The sequence below is a fragment of the Sitophilus oryzae genome, unplaced genomic scaffold (genome assembly GCF_002938485.1).
Source record: "Sitophilus oryzae breed Bouriz unplaced genomic scaffold, Soryzae_2.0 scaffold_489_pilon_pilon, whole genome shotgun sequence".
In the NCBI taxonomy this organism is placed as follows: Eukaryota; Metazoa; Arthropoda; class Insecta; order Coleoptera; family Curculionidae; genus Sitophilus; species Sitophilus oryzae.
In genome coordinates, this window is record NW_022147072.1 from 787,414 (window position 1) to 808,116 (window position 20,703).

The window sequence follows — 20,703 nt, forward strand, 5'->3', positions numbered from 1 at the left end:
AATAATTAAAAATTTAATTGATGTCCGACTCCTTCAGACAAAGATTTTCCCAGATATTTTAATTTTTATGATTTTGCATCAGTAAATCGTTAATATTTGAAAAAAAATCTAGGTGGCTGTGTGATATACCTTTTGTTAATTTATTAAAAATTAAAGATTGTAGAGTAAAATACTCAAGGGTAATAAAACGATACACGTTTAAAACATATTTTAATTATTACAGAATTAAAACTAGATATAAATCTATAATTATGCTACAAAAATTAGCTAGATGAAATCAAATGCTCAAAATGCTTCCTTTCCTGTTAACTCCATAAAATGATTGTCTTTTCAAAAGGATCTTTTCATTTTAAAAGGCATTATGTGGAGTTCTACCTCAAAAATCAGCTACAATAATTTATCTCATGTTGTTGACACTAGTTGGTCGAGTTTTGTAAACACTGTCTTTAATATATCCCCATAAAAAACAAACTAGATAAAATCAGGAGCATTTAAGTATTCTATTAATTGGTTTGAACTAATAGAATCATATCAATTCTTTCTGATGTAGGATAAGTTTACATTTTTGGCAAAGATATTTTAGACAGCTATGTTGAAGTAACGGCAGACCCTTGCGGCGGACATATCACATCCACCTAGATTTTATCAAATAATAAAGGTCTACTCAGATCAAATCATGTAAATGAAAATATCTAGGAAAATCTTGGTTTGAGGGGTAGGCAACCTAATTTATTCTTCATTTAAAATAAGAGAGTACCATGCTTTTAAAGGGGACCAATGTTCTATATTAATTTTATCTCACACTGTATAACTTTTTGGATCAAGTTTTAATTTGATTTAAAGTAGAATAGTTAATTTAACTACATATTAGGCTATACCGGGTAAATACCAATTTGAGTAGCTCTTATTTTAATTTAAAATTTGTGCGTGCTTTATTTCTAGAAAATGTTAAATATACATTTTTTAATAAAAACCTTACATTTTAGCCATACACTTCTCTTATAAAACTCTTTTTTTTTAACCTTTATTTTTCTGCCAGAATCAGAATATCAATTAAATAATAAATAAGTAATTTTTTGGGGACACCCAATAGAACTCTCTATATTTTTAAAAAGTGCTGTGAATTAACCTACATATGCTAACAAAATTTCATTTCAATACAAACTGTCGTTCTCGTCGAGATGATTTCAGTTTTTTTCAGTTAGGCTAATGTCTAGGTATAGATCCAGCAATTAAAACAAGCAATTGGTTTATAAACTAGCAATTATTGGTTTCAACAATTTTATTTCTTTGCAAGAATGGAAACGATGGATTTTCGCAAGAAATTTCTTGCGTGTGTATCTTTATAAGAACGTTTAGAATGTAAAACAGAAATATATATTTATTTTGTAACTGACTTCAATTTTTCTAAAGTTACCTAATACTGTTATTTCAAGACGAAAATGTTGCATATTTTCGCAAAAAGTGTGTTTATGTTTAGAATAGTATTTAGAATGTAAAGCAGGAACATGTTTTCATGTAACTGATTTCAATGATGCAAATGATCTAGCTAGAAAAGTCACTATACCAGAACCGTTTTGCTTCTCCTGTGGAAACGAACTAAAAGCGGAATTCGGAAGAATTTGGATTGTAATCCATCCGTAACATGAAATGGGAATCCTGCAACGGTCTAAGACACTCGAAGAAGTTTTTCAGGAGTTAAGCTTCGTTCAGAACCTCGCAATTAGTGGAATAAATTAGTGGTTTCAATTAGCGTAGAGATTTGTTCCTTTAATTTCAATGTAAGCAAGTTAAAATTAGTGGTAGACATTTTAGTATCAGTTAGTAGAAAAAGTTATCAAGTTTGAACTTTTCCTATACTTTAACTTTAATTAAAATATTTAAAATTCTAATTATATATGCCCATACACGGAAAGGCCCGGCCTCCAGACTCGGCCTTGAGGTCGGGCCTTTCACCCAAATTACCATAGCGAAAATATATCCCCAAACTTTTCCTTTCTCGCAAATCTATGGTATTTTTGGTGAAAGGTCCGGCCTCAAGGCCAAGTCTGAAGGGCCTTTCCATAGGCAGCTATTTTTTTTAACTAAATATTTGGGCTTTCTCTATGGATACAACTGACTAACGCAAGATGTTGCTAGGATATTCTATTAATTTTAATTGTGTTTTTTAAACATTGTGAATGATCGTAAACTAAAAAGTATTAAGTGTAATTGAAACCACTAATTTATTCCGCCAATTGCGAGGTTCTGAATGAAGCTTTACGCCCGAGAAAAATCAAAGATTTTCCTTGATTTAAGTAAGAACAATCTTCGGATTGTCACGAGGTTTTAACAGGACACTGTCACCGCAATGAACACCTTGATACATTGAAGCTAAGAAAAAACGACGGATGCAGATTCTGTGGGGAAAATTGGGAAACACCAGAACCCTTTATCACTGAATGCGCCGAGTCGACATAAACTTTGGTACAACTGGTATCGGAGATGGAGAACTACCCTCTGTAAACCCGTCTCATATACTGGCTTTTATCAAGTCCCTGGGACTGTATGATGAGTTGTAACTCAAGAAAGGGAGACACAATAGATCTGTCAGATCGCGCTAATTAATCCCCCCTCCATTCATTCTACATAACCTAGATTATCAGTATGAAAGGGACACATTATTGGTTGTTCAATCAGGTCTGTACCTAGATCTTCTGTCCAAACTGTGGTGGTAGCTCAATAAGTGCATATATGCACGTTTATCTCCAAATTTAACTCCATTTATTTACATAAAATGGCTGGTATATTATTGTGGTTTATTATTATTTACAGTAATTTTTATTTCTCGTAATATTAAAGAATTAAAGTTCTATAAGAAACTTGTCCAGAAAATCATGAAATGAGCTATCAAAACTTTAAATATTAAATAGAAACAAAATGTCAATCCAACTTAATATTCACTGTGACCTTTATCTGCAGTGTAAGTTCGTAAAAGTTCGAAACAAGTCAAAATAGAGTACTTAACACTTTTGAAAACGAATTTTAGAAAGCCGAAAAGTTTTCTCAGTCCATCCATTTGCCGTAACAATTCAATTATTATCTTCGAACGTCCATAGTCCAGTTTCTTGACTCTTTAGGACATCGAAACTATGATTTTTTTTCGTGAAAATATTGAAAATTTTGTATTTTTAAAAAAGTTTAAAAAGTTTTTCATTTAAATAAACATAATATCTTGATAATATGGCTATACAGGTAGTAGATTAAATTTAGGGGAAGGAAAAAGAAAACAGAAATAAACAGTGGTTTTCAAAATTTAAGCAAAAAATATATTTTTTTCTTAAATTTTTCTAGAAAATAACTCGGGTATTTTGATTTGGAAATGCGGTAAAGAGAAAACATATTTCTTTTATCGACATATACTAGCCTCCGAAATGGAACACTTATAGAAGAAACTCAATCATATTTAAATCTAGAATGCCACTTTATCTAAAGAACAGAACATTCGACCAATGTGTACTACCAGTCATGACCAATGCATACGAAACCTGGACACTCAAAACGGACATCATAAGGAAACTGCAGGTCGCACAATGCTCAATGAAACTGGGAATATCTGTAGAGAATTCAATTTCCTACAAATAGATGAGACGAGATATTTTTTCCAAATAGTAGAGACCGAGATATGAATTTTTCTTCCTAATAATAAGGAAAAAATAGAAAACTGAAAAGCGAAGGACCTTCCTATTAAAATTAAGAGCTCACACTTGGAGACAATTGTTTTTGAGGTGTCTACCAATCGTTTTTTCAGAGTATAAAGTAAAAAAAATAGTCGATTTTTTTGACCCATCCTAATGTAAGTATGTATGAACAAATAAAATGTATGATGCCATGCCAACTTCTTTCTTCAATTTTTAAAGATCATGTGCTATGGTAAGACATTTGTGTAGAATTTTCAGTGTTAACTCTTGTGGTGCCAGTACTACATCTTCATTTCTTTCTTCAGTTTTATTAATTCTTATGTTTCAATTCTTTCAGTTCTTATTCAGCGAGTTCAACAGTATGTGATTCAAGCAGGTCATTTACATCTTCCTGATGCAAATCATTAAATCCTTCTTCAGGCAACGACTTTTTTAAGTCAGCAATTTTCTTAATTTAGTCTTTAATACAAAGTACCTGCGCGTGGCACATTTTCTGGCCAGTAAATATGTTGCCTTTTTTCTTCCTATGTTACAATTCGACAATTTGTTCTCGTATTGAGTTATATACATTTAAACTTTTCCTATCTAATAAAACCACGTAAAATAAGTCACTATCCTTCATATTCTAGTAATATCATATTTTATACAGGGTGTCAAAAATATAGTGTATCTAACTTTGGTGGATGATCTGTAGATAAAAATAAAACCAAAAGTTTCTTCGAGCATAATATGACCTAAATACTGCCCGGGAAAGTTACAGCCCCTTCAAAAGATAAATCAAAATAATATTCCAGGTGCGCCTCAAAAATGGCTCACCCCTATAACTTTTTTATTTTTTTTTTGTAAAAAACGAGATTTGGTATGTTAGTATATTAAAAAAGTAGAAAAAAGACTCAAAGTCTCGGTCTCAACGTTTATACAATGTTAAACTGTTACACGTATTTCAATCATATACGAGCATCATCAGACCTAACAAGAAAGAACCTAAATAAATAACGAATAATAAAAAGGTCATCATAATTTACAAATACAATTAAAATTAATCCAAATACACGTTCACATTTTACAATTAAAACAACACTGAGACGAGGCTGAAATGATCGGCAAATATTTGTCAATAAAAAACAAACAGGAACATAGGAACATAAACAAGAACAAAAACGTTTTTTATTTTTTTTGTTTTTATAATTTTAATTGTATTTGTAAGTTATGCTGACCTTTTTATTATTTATTATTCATTTAGGTTCTTTCTTGTTAGGTCTGATGATGCTCGTATATGAGCGAAACACGTGTAACAGTTTAACATTGTATAAACGTTGAGACCGAGACTTTGAGTTTTTTGTCTACTTTTTTAATTTGAACCAGGTCTCTTTGAGAAAAATGGATGCATTATTTAAATGTTAGTATATGACATGAATTAGGATTAATTGACGTATTCAATTATTTTCGGTCACTTTCTGTTTTATCGGAAATGACTAGAACTTTTGATTTTTAAATGGCACCCGAGGTATTTTGTTACTTTATTCGATAGAAAATGACACTATGGATAGAATGACATATCATATGTCAACTTTTGACATTTGCGCATATGGTTTATGGAAATTGTAACATGCGGTTTATAGTTTATACGACAATTTGACTCAAACACCAAGTGTGTGGTACCTAATTATTCGTAAAAAATGCTACTGAACCACCCTCCACGTTTCCAAATATGCTAATGGACCAACCTACATTTGAAAAAAATAAGTTATGATTAAAAATACAATTTGGTCATCTTTTTATTGGCCTGGACAAGACACTACAAGACACTAAAAAAATTAGACGATCAAATATATTTTTCCAAGGCTCCTAAAAATTAGTGTTTTTAACATAACCATGGCTTTCTAGCTTGAAATTTAAAATTCGATTTTTTCGATATGTCATTCTATTCAGAGTATCATTTTGTATCGAATAAAGTAAAAAAATATTAAGGGTGCTATTTAAAGATCAAAAGTTGTAGTAATTTCCGGTAAAACAGGAAGTGACCGAAAAGAATTATTGAATACCACTTTTGCCACTTTGAGACGCATCCGGCGGTATTTTGTCTATTTTTAAGAACATTGGTAAACGGATTTTTTTGAAATTTGGTACTTTTATGCATATTTTAATGCCAAAGGCGAATGGCGATAATGTAAAATTTCGTAACAGCCCGGAAATGGTACTTTTCATTAGGGTAGAGAGCACTACTGGTGGTACTTCTTTTATCTTTATAGATAAGTTTTTTACGTAAAAAGGTGCCCTTCGTTTTGTTCGAAACGGATAACTGTTTTCAAGATATTTGCGTTTAAAGGTGGTTTGCGTCAGCGATGCCCTGATATTCATTTATTTACAATTACTTTAGTGAAGTATTTTTTTATTTTTAGTGAATAATTTGATCGGGTCCGATCTAATATCCGAAATAAGTCAATAATTCGATTCGGTCTTTACTCTACTATTATAATAAAGTTGAATATGATGATTTATTTAGATTTTAACAGGCGACAAACAGGAATTCCACACAAGGGGATATTTTTTGATTAATGCTTATTATTGATAGCATGTTAAAAGGGCATTCTGTTTATGCGAGTGCGTGTGCAGGAATATTCAGTTCTATTTTTACAGGAAGCTGAATAAATTTCAATAATCAACAAGTTGGAATGGATGTGTTTTCCACTAGAGACACCGTGTTAGCGAGGATAATTTACATTCGAAACTGAAACGAGAGTTTTATTTTTAAATATTAAACAATCTATAAACATGTATTTTTGATATTACTGAATATAGCGATAAAAACGTGATAATTTATTAAACAAAATGATACTGCAGCATTTCTCTTCAGTATTTATTAGTTTTTATTATACTTAATATACTGTATACTATATTACTAATAATAATGCAGGTAGCATCATCATCATCACTTTCAGATTATTCAACCATGATTATGGTATAGCCTCCATCACATATTTATATTCTCTCTTTGTAGTTGGGCCTATTGTTGTTATTGTTAGCTATGTATACTGATGCTTCCAAAACCAAAGCAGGGACAGGGATAGTAGTATTTGGGCCGAAAACTAAATACTCCGAAACAATGGGCACCTACCCTAGAATCCGTCAGGCAGAAATCTACGCTATCGAAAGATATATAATATAGGAACTATCGAAAACAAGAAATAGCCATCTTATCTGACAGTCAAGCAGCACTAAAAGCGATCAACTCAGTAACTATCAATTCGAAGTTGGTCAAAGAATTCTTAGAGAAGCTGAATAAATTAGGCAGAGAAAATAAAGTCCTCCTACTCTGGGTGTCCGCTCACCAAGGGATAGAAGGTAACGAAAAAGCAAATGATCCACTAACTGGACCAGAACCGTTCTGCTTTCCAAGCGGAAACCAGCTTAAAGCGGAAATGGCGGAAAGAACCTGGAGGACTCTATCCGTTATCTGGAATGGGAATCCTCCAACCGGTTTAAGACATTCGAAAAAGTTCCTCAGAGCTTACGACCGGGAAAAATCAAAGATTTTCCTTGATTTAAGTAAGAACAATTTTCGGATTGTTACGGGGTTTCTAACAGGACACACTCTCCTCAACTAACACTTATGGGGAAAATGGTGAAACACCAGAACACCTCACCTACCTCACTTGTGAATCTAGCGGGGCTTTCGTGATTGTTAATGACAGCCAGACGTGTATTTTCTATGAAATTATAGTATTATTTATGACGTGATCAATTTTCAAATTCGGGAAAATAACAGCAAAAATGTAATTCAGCAATTTTTGAGATGTCGCCAGACTCATTTGCCAATTTCGTAAATCAGCCAGACTTGCCTTTGACTATAGTTTACGATAGTATTTAATGATACGTTAAATGATACATTTTTGTGCATCCGTTGATAATTACATTTTTCGCCAGACTAACTTCCCTTCACCTGAATGTAAGTACAAAGAAAGTTCACTGTCTCATGGACCATAAAGCAGTCTAGAAAACTTTCTTGGCCTTAATTTGTAATTAATTATTTACCTCAAAAATGACTGTTAAAAGTGAAATGCTAATGCCAATGCCACTGTACAAAGCAACCTAAAATTTCCTTAAATTTCAAACTAAAAATTATAGATTAGATGACTTATACTCGTATAATTGACTGAATAATTTGTATAAAATAACACTATAGTGGGAGAACTAAAAAAAATCTGGTATAAATATATACAGGGTGGCGCACCTCATTCGCCTCGGTTGATTATACGAAAACGGAAAGATGTAGAAACAAAATATTTTATGGGTATATGCGGGGAGGGAATGTGCACAATTTAAAATTATTTTGAAATGTACAGGGTGTTTCAGAACTAAGATCCATACCAAAGTTATATTTTTTCTTATGGAACACCCGGTATTTTATTTCATTTTTGGATTCTTGGGCCCAAAAAAAGGTATTTATTATAAGGGTTAAATATGCTTAAAATCTTTGGTTTTTGAGATATTTAAGAATATTTAAAAATGCATGCTACATTAGAATAGACTATTAACACCCTGTACATTGCTTTTCAGAACTAATTCCTGTGCTGACTTTCAAGCCAGAGAAATAAACTTTACTGAAAAATTTAATTCCTTCGTTTAATATATACAGGGGTATCAAAAATTGGTGGTCTATTTTAAATATTTATTTTACATAAAAACTTCGTTATTTCAAATACAACACTCTGTATTTTTTCAAATAAATCGAAGCAGATTCAAATGCTCTTTCAAACTATATTAGGGTTTCCTATACCTATCTAGCTCAGATTTTGAATAAAAAGCGATTTTTCAATAAAATGGCAATCAAGATGGCAATTTTCTGGTTAAAGCTAGTAACTCTTTTCAAAATCGACATTAGTTTGTGGACATTATTATTTAGATTTATAACAGTTTACTTAAATTTAGCTACAATAGTTTAATACTTATTAAACTTCATTATTCATTATTTTATCAAGAAAAATAAAGCAGTATCTGCTGGCGGAACGAATGGATATGTTACTAGTGATCTCATTTTGTGAGGAAAATTGTTTCTTCGCCTCAAGAGCCTATGCTCAAAGATATCCAAATAGGAATATTCCTGATAAGCGTTCCTTGAAAAAATATTTTTCTATTTCGCAGAGCTATGGTAGTGTGGTTTATAAAAAACCTATTAGGCAGAAACCTGTCGTTGGAAGTAAAGAAAATGAATTTGTGGTAATTGGGTCTTTTATAGAAACTCCATATATCTACGAGTGATCATAAAATAAATGAGAGAACTACTTCTTCGTATTTTTTGAAAGAATAATAAATGCATATTTAATAAATATTATTTATTAAACTACTGTAGGCAAATTAAATAAAAGTAAACTGCTATACATTTGAATAAAGTCCATAAACTAATTTCGATTTTGAAAATAGCTACTAACTGTCACTAGAAACTTGACATCAGCCATCTTGGTTCCCATTTTATTGAAATATGGCTCTTTATTCAAAATCTTAGCTAGATAGGTATAGAAAATCCTTATATAGTTTGAAAGAGCATTTAAATCTGCTTCGACTTATTTAAAAAAATACAGGTTGTTGTATTTGAAATAACGAAGTTTTTTATGTAAAATAAATATTTAAAATAGACCAGCAATTTTTGATACCCCTGTATTAAACAAAGCAATTAAATTTTTTAGTAAAGTTTATTTCTCTGGCTTACAAGTCAGCACAAAAATTAATTCTGAGAGAGAAAAGCAATGTACAGGGTGTTAATAATCTATTCTATTGTACGATGCATTTTCAAATATCTTTAAATATCTCAAAAACCAAAGATTTTAAACATATTTAACCCTTATAATAAGTACCTTTTTTTGGGCCCAAGAATCCAAAAATGAAATAAAATATAGAGTGTTCCATAAGAAAAAATACAACTTTGGTATGGATCTTAGTTCTGAAACACCCTGTACATTTCAAAATAATTTTAAATTGTGCACATTGCCTTCCCACATATACTCATAAAATATTTCGTTTCTACATCTTTTCGTTTTCGTATAATCAACCGAGGCGAATGAGGTGCGCCACCCTGTAGATAAAAGCTACTGAACTTTACATTTTCCATTAAAAAATATTATTAATTTTGAATGAGTATGTACTTGGTCTTTGAATTAAACAGTTTTTCAACAACTACGCAATTGATTAAAGTTTTATTGGCGCGGTGACAAAATAGTGTAGGCTATGAGTGAAGTTTGTTTATTATTATTGTAGCACATACTGCCAAAACAATAATTGTTTCAATTTAGGAACTTTACCAGTTTTTTAAAATTATTTTTGAATCGAACTCTTGGATTTAGTACCGTCTAGGTCATTAATAGCTTTTATTTGGCACCAGAAACAGATGCCGATATAAATATGTATTATTTATGACAATTTGGCTTTGGGTAAAATAGGGAAAATGCATTTGTTTTGTTTATATTGTGCTGCAGTGGTGTACATGAATATTATTAATCTGTAAGAATAAGATTGCTGTCCTAATAATTATTTTATTTATATTTTTTATTAGCGGAATATAATGGTTCAAGGTACCAATACGTGGTGTATACAGGGTATCCCATGCTGAGCGTACATTAGAAGTTTTTAGAGAACTACAACAGCTAGCTCGGAGATTTTTTGCACATCATAGTTTCACAACAAGATCTATCGATTAAAAATATTTTCAATATGGCGGCATTTCCGGAAATAACGAAAATTGACAGCAACATTCTTATTTTAAATGGGTGCCCTCATTTTTTATTACATACTTAAATTATCTGTAAAATTTTATGATTTTTGATATTAAACACTCTATATCTAACATTAATCGTTTATGAGAAAAAAAATATTTAAAATTTTTGAACGAAAAAAACTGCCTGTCAAAAATATGCGTATAGTCTAAAAGTCAAATTTAGTTATTACCACAGCCAATGTGCCATAATGAAAAAACATGTGGCTATTTCAAAAATTAAATTGTTCGAATGTCATATAATAATGGTCGCAGCTGTCATAGAATTGAGCGATTTAAAAATAATCATAAATATTTTTTTTCAAATGGAAACCCACTTTTTTTATTTCACTTATGAAAAGGTTTTTCAATTCGTTATTGTTTACACTATACATGTTCCTATACCTAAATAAATCGTTTTTAAGTTATTTAAGATTTAGTTCTAAAGTGTATTTTCTTTATTTTAACCAGTAGATTATGACTTCAAACGTAAAGTGATGTAAAACAATAGATCTGGCAATGTCATATTGTGACGCTTTGTTCAAAAAGCAGCATCACATCCGTGCCAACTTTACGCGTTTTTTTCGATCATACGGAATATTATTAATAATATCAACTATTAGATATCACTATAGAGGGAAAATACGAAATAAATTTTTATAAATACATTTTTTAAACTCTTAAACGGGCAGTATTTATAATATAGGAAATTCAAATAATTCGTTTTTTGACAGATGGAATAAATTGTCTGACCGTTTGACACTTAATGTCAAAGGAAGTTAGACAAAATCAAGAAAAATATACGTTTTCAAATTAGATCTTAAATAAGTTAAAAACGATTTATTTTAGGTCTAGAATCATGTATAGTTAAAATGTAACAATCCTTTTCATTAGTGAAATAAAAAAAGTGAGTTTCCATTTGAAAAAAAAAAGATTTATGATAATTTTTTAATCCCTCAATTCCATGACAGCTACCGACATTATTATACGACATTTGAACAATTTAATTTTTGAAATAGATAGGCATATAGGTCTTCCCTTGATGTCACAGTGGCTGTGGTAATCAGTTAATTTTACTTTTAGGCTATACACATTTTTTTGACAGGTAGTTTTTTTTGTCCAAAAATTTTAATTATTTTTTTCTCAAAAACGGTAAATGTTAGGTATAGAGTGTTTAATATCAATATTCATAAAATTTTATAGAGAATTTAATTGTGTAATAAAAAATGGGGGCACCCATTTAAAATAAGAAAGTTGCTGCATTTTCCGATATTTCCGGAAGTGCCGCCATATTGAAAAAAATTTTAACCGCTAGATCTCGTTGTAAAACAATGAAGTGCAAAAAATCTCCTATCTAGATATTGTGGTTTTCTAGAAACTTCTAATGCACGCTCAGCCTAGGACACCCTGTATGTCCATAGTGTCAATAAAAAACGGCATACCAAATTTCAGTAAATGATTGTACAGATAAAAAGAAAACCAAGTGTTCTTATGAATATATGTCCTAAGTTGCTTTCTAAGGAAGTTACAACCCTCAAAGGAGTAAATAAAGATAATATATTTATAAAGATAATAAACTTAATGCAGAAATTAGCACTCTTGTAGGAGATAAGGTCTTTTTTTACGCTTCTCTATACTATTATACTATTACAAGAGGAAAAACTTTTTTATTATTGAGATTTTGAAAAAATGCATTATTCATAAAATTTTTGCTTGTTCTAAAATGTTTAATCCCGCTTTTCCAAATTTCCATACCGTTTTAGAGAAAATTAGAAAAAAACATGAAAATGTAGTTGAATTTTTTCCTAAAAACTCTTAAAAATCAAAACGCGGAATGGTAATATAATTTTCGTTTTCATTCTTTGATAGATTGTTGTTGATAGATTTTTAATTAACGTCAAATTTTTTGCTCTTTTAAAAGTAGGCCAGTAAGCGAGGGTTTTACAGCGCTTTCAGATGGAGCGGACCGTACGCGCGTGGCGTCCGCGCGGATGTTTTTTCAATATAGCTCATCCCGACGGAGCATACGCGACCCAAGTGAAATCGTTCATATAAACTCATGGTACTTGCTCGAAGTCGCGGACGCTCCGCTCCATCTGAAAACGCTGTTACAGCGGAAGGTCCGCTCCATCTGTTAGGATCCGAATTCTGAACACCTGTACCGACTGACGTCAAATTTTAACAGTGAATAAAGGTATATGTGTGTGTGTAAGAAACAAAAGTTACATACTAGCGATGTGTGCTTTCACCCTGGGGGTGAGTGCTATTTTAATTGCGAAAATCAATAAAGGGATGAGAATTCTAAGCAAAAAATATTCTATAACATTTTTTTTCAGAAAATTATATCTTCCTAGTTTTTAGGATTGAAAATGTTGATTTTTCATCTAGAAAGTGAATATTTTTCTACCATTTTTTATAAATAACTCGAAAATCTTGCATTTTATCCAGGGTTTTATCGCAAAACTCATGTAAAGCAAAAATTAAGCTTTTAGAATAACTAAACGATTAATTTTTTGTTGATTACCGTAAGTGTAATCATAGCCGAGTTGTCGCTCTGTAAAGATGATTTTTTATTATTCGAAAACTAAATTGCAACCTTTTATCCTAAAAGAACTACACTATAACTATTGTGGGGAAATAGAGAAACACCAGGGCCCGAATTCTGTAACTTAGGAAACGCTAAGTGCTATAGACGCTCAGCGTATACCGAGTGCGTCTCAAAAGTGGCTCACCCTATAACTTTTTTATTTTTTCAGATAAAAAAATCGACATTTGTTATGTTAGTATATGACATAAATTGGGATTGATTGACGTATTCAGTTGTTTTTGGTGGAACTTCTTGTTTCACCAGAAATGATTACAACTTTTGATTTTTAAATGGCACAAATTTTATTCGATACATTCTGAATAGAAGGACATATGATATGTCAACTTTTGACATTCTCGCTAAGTAAAAAATCGTATTTTAAATTTCAATATAGAGTGCCATGGCTATGTTAAAAACACTAATTCTTAATCAAGGAGCCTTGGAAAAATAATTTGATCGCCTAATATTTTTAGTGTCTTCTCCTGGCCAGTTAGAAAATGCTCAAATCGTATTTTTAATAATATCTCAATTTTTTAAAATGGAACGAGGGTGGCTCATTAGCATATTTGACAAAAGCATTTTTTTCGAATAATTTAATACCATACACTTGGTATTTTGAGTCAAATTTTCGTTACGAACCACAAGTTATAATTTCAAATAAACCATATGCGAAAATGTCAAAAGTTGACATATGATATGTCATTCTATTCAGAGTGTTATTTTCTATCGAATAAAGTAAAAAATACCGAGGGTGCCATTTAAAAATCAAAAGTTTTAGACATTTCCGGTGAAACAGGAAGTGACCGAAAACAATTGAATGCGTCAATCAATCCTAATTTATGTCATAGCGTCTTCAACGTTTCCCTTGTATAATAAGAATAATGACACATCCAGAGGAAAATAGGTTGACATAACTCAACAATAGGTTATGAAATTCACGTAACATTGACATTTTTTATTGTTTTATCCACATTTGACTATTAGATACTGAGAAATTGCGATGCTGCCAATATGTGCTCAACGCGTATCCAGAAAACAATTCACACGGCAACGAGAATACCAAAATCGAGTGTTTGGCGTTCCGCTAATCGAATACTTTCGCTTACCGCTTTGAAAGCATAATGTTTTTATGTAAAAGTTCCAGAATTCGAGCTCAGTATACGCCTCATCACTGAGTACGCCGAAACGACAACGTCGTAGTCAACTAAGTCAAACGATATCGGTAATGGAGAACTAACCTCTGTAAAACCGTCTTAGGTATTGGCTGTCTGAGCCGGAAGGTATGAATACTCATACCTAGAGTCTCAGGGCTATGGCAGCTCTGAGACTGTATAATGAGTTATAACTCAAGAAAGGGGACACAATAGATCTATAACGTTGCGGTTATTAACTTTTCCTCTCGCATAAAATCTACGATCTACATGCAAAATTACACAACTAATAAATGAATCCTATTCGTACAGAAGAAAAAAAATTGTTGTTAAATTTCGTACACACTTGTATGAATTCGTAAGAAATAGTAGTAATCAGTATAAATAATAAGTCGCGGATATGTCAGACATTTGTTTTCTGGCGTTTCCTTTTTGAATTCGTCGTTCGAGTTCGTACGAACAAACAATATAAGTCGCCTATACGTATATGATCACAAATAGTGATGTAAAAATTCTAAGTAATCGTTACAAAGTAACAGTTACTTTACGAGGACTCGAAGTAACGCTTACCATTTGAATTTAGGACTCGTTACTCGTTACTATGCTAATTCGTTACTGTTGCGCTGGCAGTAATCGTAATCCCTGGAAAAGCACGAACGGAGGACTCGAAACTCGATACTGAAATATACTTTACTTCGACGTAGGTCTAGTTGTTATCAATATGTTTATGTTTAAAGTGTTGACTTGACGCCGGCCGGTGTTTTGGATGGCAAATGTGTGATATTTTTATTACAATTATTATGGGGGGGGGGATTGGCTCATTGGTCTGTCCCTTTGCCGTTTGTTGTCGCTTTTTATTTACGTAATTCCGCACGTTTTTTCAATTTTAGTTGACATAAATAATATAAGATATTATTTAGGGGTAGAGTGTGTTTTATTTTTTGATTTATAGTTGCTCGGTGGGCGAAGAATAGAATTGTTTATTTAGATTAATATGTCTTAGATATTAATTAAAAATGGATTCACGTTGTTCACAAAAAAATGTTAACATCTGAAAAAGCAGAGCAAATATTTATCCTCTTCAAAAAAGGATATTTCGCCACTTCCACTATAAGAAAATCTACAAAATAAAAATATAGTAATTTTTAGTAAACAGTGCTCCGTTAATCCAAAGGACAAAGGACAAATAGACATTTTTTAAATATTTTTTTATTTTTACAAAATATATACATTTTTTTAATTTTTACTCTTTAATGTTTGCATAATTATTAATGTAAAATACAAAGAGAGAGAAAAAATTAAAAAAATATACTTTATATTATACATATATTTTCTATTTTCTTTGTTTGATTTGTTTTCTTTTATTTTTAATTTTATTAATACATAGTGATAACATATCATTATAAAAATATTATACATATTATTAAAAACATATTATTCAGTACTTGAATACCGAGTATTGAAATTATCCTATTAAGCCCTTACACTAGAAGAAAGTAGAAACCCCTTATATGTTAAACCGAGCACGCAACGAAGATCGCCGCGCACAATAAGTAACGAAGTTCCAAGTCAAGCCCAAGTCTTCCAACCTGTACACAAAACAACAATTATAAAGTAACGATATTAAGTACCAAAGTGACTAGTAACTAAAGTAACTAAAGTAACGAGTCCAAAGTAACGAGTCCAAAGTAACGAGTCCTATTACCAAAAGTAACTAGTAGTAACGAGTCCATATAAGTAACTAAAGTTTACATCACTAATCACAAATCAACATTTTTTAATGTAAAGTATTCTAATGAATTTTTTCAACACCGGAAGTTAATATTCTATAAATCTAATTTATATTTTTTTTTGTTTCAGTATGTGGCGATATACATGGTCAGTTTTATGACCTCATGAAATTGTTTGAGGTGGGTGGTCCACCTGCTACTACAAAGTACCTTTTTCTTGGTGATTATGTTGATAGAGGATATTTTAGTATAGAGGTAAGTTTAAGCTGTTTTAGGAATAGAAATTTCTTAATTATTTGTCACACCTACCCTTCCTTAATTCTTTTATTCAAATCACCCCATACATACCTGGTGTTTTTCAAAAGTGGATCACGCCTATAACTTTCATAGTTTTTCAGATAAAAACCGAGATTTGGTATGTTAGTATATGACATAAATCAGGAGTGATTGACGTATTCAAATAGTTTTGACATTACCTGTTTCACCAGAAATGACTACAACTTTTAATTTTTAAATTGTACTCGATATTATTTTATTTTATTTGATAGAAAATGACATTCTGAATAGATATACAGGGTGTTCCTTAATGACATGCTAATATTTAAGGGGGTGATTCTTGGGCCTATTCTAAGAAAAAAACTGCATATGAATGTATCTCCTAAATATCTTAGCTTTTCAGATACAGGGTGGTAAAATTTTCGATTTTTTTTATCAAAATATCTCTAATGTTTTTTGATACACATCTTCGAATCAAAATGCGTATTTTGATATACAAAAAAACGTTTTATTTCTTAATTTCCTTTCAGCCCACGCAGAAACGATTTCCACTCAACAGTCACCAAATCAGATTTTCAGCGATTTGCCCCTGAAGTAAACTGAATTTAATTTTTTTAAACAAAAACTATGCCTCGCATGAAAAAAATCAAGGAATAAAAATTATTTATAAATGAATGGAGATTTTAAAAATAATTTTTATTTTAAGGGAAGTCAGTGGTGTACCAATTTTTTTTTCAAAAATATTCAATGTAAAACCCATATGGACGGCACGACCATATGGTCGAAATAAATGAAATTGTTTGATATCAAAAAAGGTATTTTGATGCATAGAAGACGTGTATCAAGTTTCATAAAGATACCTGCAATAAAATCAGAGTTCTTATATATATTATTATAAAAAAACATTTTTTTATAATATAACTAATAACTATCGATCACCAAAGTAGCATTTCGCGCACTTGATACAAAAATAAATATTTTTCTCAAGCAGCAGCACGTTGTATCCTATGTTATAGGGCTTGTTTCTCTCTTCAATTCCCTGTCTCACAACGTACCGTTTGTGTCCGGGAAGGGTTCATAGTTTCATAGTTGTCGATTTTCGAAAGAAATTATTAGAGTACATGTATATTATTTCGTATATTTTTCATTTTATTGATTTTATGGAAAGCACTGTTCATTAAAATGTTGTATCCTATGTTATAGGGCTTGTTTTTCTCTACAGTTTCCTGTCTCACAACATAGCGTTTGTGTCCGGGAAGGGTTCATAGTTACATAGTTGTCGATTTTCGAAAGAAATCAGTACATGTATATTATTTCGTATATTTTTCATTTTATTGATTTTATGGAAAGCACTGTTCATTATTATAGAAAATTTCACCAGCCTGTATCTCAGAAATTAACGTGTTTAGGTTATTAGAAAAACAAAAAATTATAGGGTCACTTTTGAAACACACCTGGTATATCAGATATTACTGCAGTCCATTTTCCTATGGAAACTAGTAAACCATTTATTTTAGAATCGGTTTATTTTATCCCCTTTAGGTGTTGCCCTACATTTATACTAATTTATACTATATATTAATTTTAAGTACAAAGTTCATCGTTTGATTACAAACTTCAATTAAACGCCATTTTGACTTTGTTTCTATTTGCAGTGTGTATTGTACCTGTGGGCATTAAAGCTGTGTTTTCCAACTACTCTTTTCCTACTACGAGGAAATCACGAGTGCCGGCATTTAACAGAATATTTCACGTTTAAACAAGAATGTAAGTACATAATTATTTAATATGGTTTTTGTTTAATTTTCTTTCGCTTATTCAGTGGCTCCATTTTATACCACCTTTTACCTATTTGATATTTTTAAATTTTCTCTCTCTTCAAAACAGTCCCTATTTTTTAAATATTTTATTGAAATTTGATATGAAAACTAGTTGTATTATTATTAAGGTGGGTAATTAAAAATTACAAAATCAACTTTTTACCAATTACCTTTACTGGTAATATACTCTTAAAATTTGCACAAAAATACTGTATGGTCGAAGAAAATGGCGTCAATTTCCAAACACCAAAGTTACCCCAACTTTTAACACTAGTCTTTCGCAAAAAGCATTTCTTAAGTTCAACGAATATTTATAAGATTATTTATTTATTATTCTAAAAAAATCTTTTATAATTCAGAGCTAATTAGGGTCTGGTACCTTTTAGGTACATCAATATTTTAAAATTTTCTATACAGAATTGAGTAGAGGAACACTTATAATGAGATTTTCTAACGAAAAAAGTGTGGATCGTCCATAAATAACACCAAAAACGAAACCCCCCAAAAAAATGTTGAAACCAAAGCAATCAAAACTCGGTTACGGCGAACGCTTTTAGCATTGTGATCCTCTTCTCAACCTTTAATACAGATCAAAATATAATATCATTCCTATCAACTTAATATCGCTACCGCTATTTTTCAAAATGAATAAGAAAATATAAATAAAACAAAATATCGATTTTCAATATTTGTAATCGCCAGCGATATGCGCAGACGCGAGCAAATGACAAATAAGACAAATAAACTAATTCTGTATTTTCTTTGTCACTCTTATTAAACTTAATAGAGAAAGCTATATTCTAACCTCAAATTTGCTCAAAAAATAAATAATTTTATTGAAGTGATCTCAAACCTTTAGCCGACGATCTGTACTTAAAACGTTAAGACATTAATTAATATCAAATTTACATCAATAACTTTAACAATAACTTCAAGATTGGCGATATACCTAAAAGGTACCATCACCGCTAATTAAATTATTTACTCGTATATCTATAGAGAGATATCTATGAAAAAACAAATGCAACTAATTTAATATCATTACAGTTCTATAAAATTATATCTGTGGTATGATAAAAAAAAGACTGTATATCGTAGTTTTTTTTAGATCATAATCGTCACAATATATCGTATAATTGGCGTCAAAAAAGAAATTCGTCATTTACTGAAATGTCTAAAAACTAAATGAATAAACATTAACAAAAACCGCTTGGATTTTTATGCTGTTGACAATATTGATTAACTTTCATTTACCGACTGTCTTACCTCGAATTTCAGGAAATTCCCACGGTAGTACACGAAAACTGTTCTGTTTCTATTAAACCATATTAAACCAACAATTCGCTAACAAAACAGGTGGAAAACAGTAATAAATCTAGAAATATGCCTACATAGAAACACAAATAATCAACACTAAACATAACCTAAAAGTACAAAATCGCGAACCACACGACATGTTGCCAGATTTCATAGTTTATAGCTTATTACTGTAGGAAGCTTTGCCTGTATACGTCCATTCATACTGTCATTGAGGATGCATATATCATATTGTGTTATGCTATTCCATTCTTCTTTAAAGCGGCCCTCACACGATCAATAATATTGTCAATATTTTGGATTATTGACAATATTATTGAGCGTTTGAGCGTACATATTTTAATACTTTCAATATATTGATGGATTTTCGGGACCCTGAAAATACTCGACAATATTAAAGGCGGAGCTAGTCGTATTGACAATATATTGATCATTATGTCGCATGATTGACAAGAATTGACTAGTTTATTGGTAACCATGGCGGAAGACGGAACATCGCCGTCGTTGTTTTCACCAGTTTTGGGATCGCAATCATCAGCCTTCTGTTTCTTAACGTACTCTAGAAGATTTAGTTAGCCAAACCCCTTTTTCTTTTTGATATCTATTTTTTTATCCAACGCCTTTTTTATAAATTTTTTCCTCGATTTTTTCTCACTTACATATATCAAAATGATTCACACTTAATATCTGCACAAAACTTAATATTGATATATGTATTGACCGTGTCAGGCCACCTTTCAAATATTGATAAAACATTGACAATAAAAAATATTGGCAATATTATTGACCGTGTGAGGGCCGCTTAAGGAAACATGGTTCTGACCGTTTATTATATTTTAGGAAAATCTACACACGAAATTATTGCACAGGGTGTTTTAAAGTTAAGGTAAAAATCAACCCCTCGATTAACGCTGTATAATATAACTAAAAAAATAAAAACTGAGTTTACAAATTAAAGTTGACAAATTTATATACAGCTTGCTAAAAAATTCATGAAAGTGGGGCTAAAAATAACAAAAATATAACACTTTTAATTTGACCAAACATTTTTCCGTTGCGTTTTTTTGCAGCTGAGTGCATATACAGGGTCCGGCAATAGTGCGTCGGGCATCTGTAGCTCATAGAATAAAATACTTGAGAATTTTGTTTTAGTGCAAACCTAAAGTATGTACCAGGATGTATTTCAGGAAAATATTTTAACTACTTTAGGTTGGCTCAAAAAACTGTGAGTGGACCTGGATGATTTTTTTTAAATGGAACACCCTGTATACTATTGCATTTTTGGATTCCTTTCAGATCACTTTACATACACCTAAGATATAAATAAATATATTTCGATAGTTTCAGAGATATTAAAAAATAAATCAAAAATATATATTTTTCAGCCCTTCTTA

General features: G+C 31.0%; 1 protein-coding gene across 5 annotated transcripts in view; it reads left to right on the plus strand.

The window, feature by feature from the left end:
• The window catches only part of LOC115886477 (serine/threonine-protein phosphatase 2B catalytic subunit 3-like), a 420,648-nt gene that overhangs the window by 246,772 nt on the left and 153,173 nt on the right, over positions 1-20,703 (plus strand). For all 5 annotated transcript variants that reach the window (XM_030905640.1, XM_030905639.1, XM_030905641.1 and 2 more), the window contains exons 3-4: positions 16,027-16,151; positions 17,828-17,939. In XM_030905640.1, the coding sequence (XP_030761500.1) occupies positions 16,027-16,151; positions 17,828-17,939 (237 nt within the window). The remainder of the gene's footprint in view (positions 1-16,026; positions 16,152-17,827; positions 17,940-20,703) is intronic.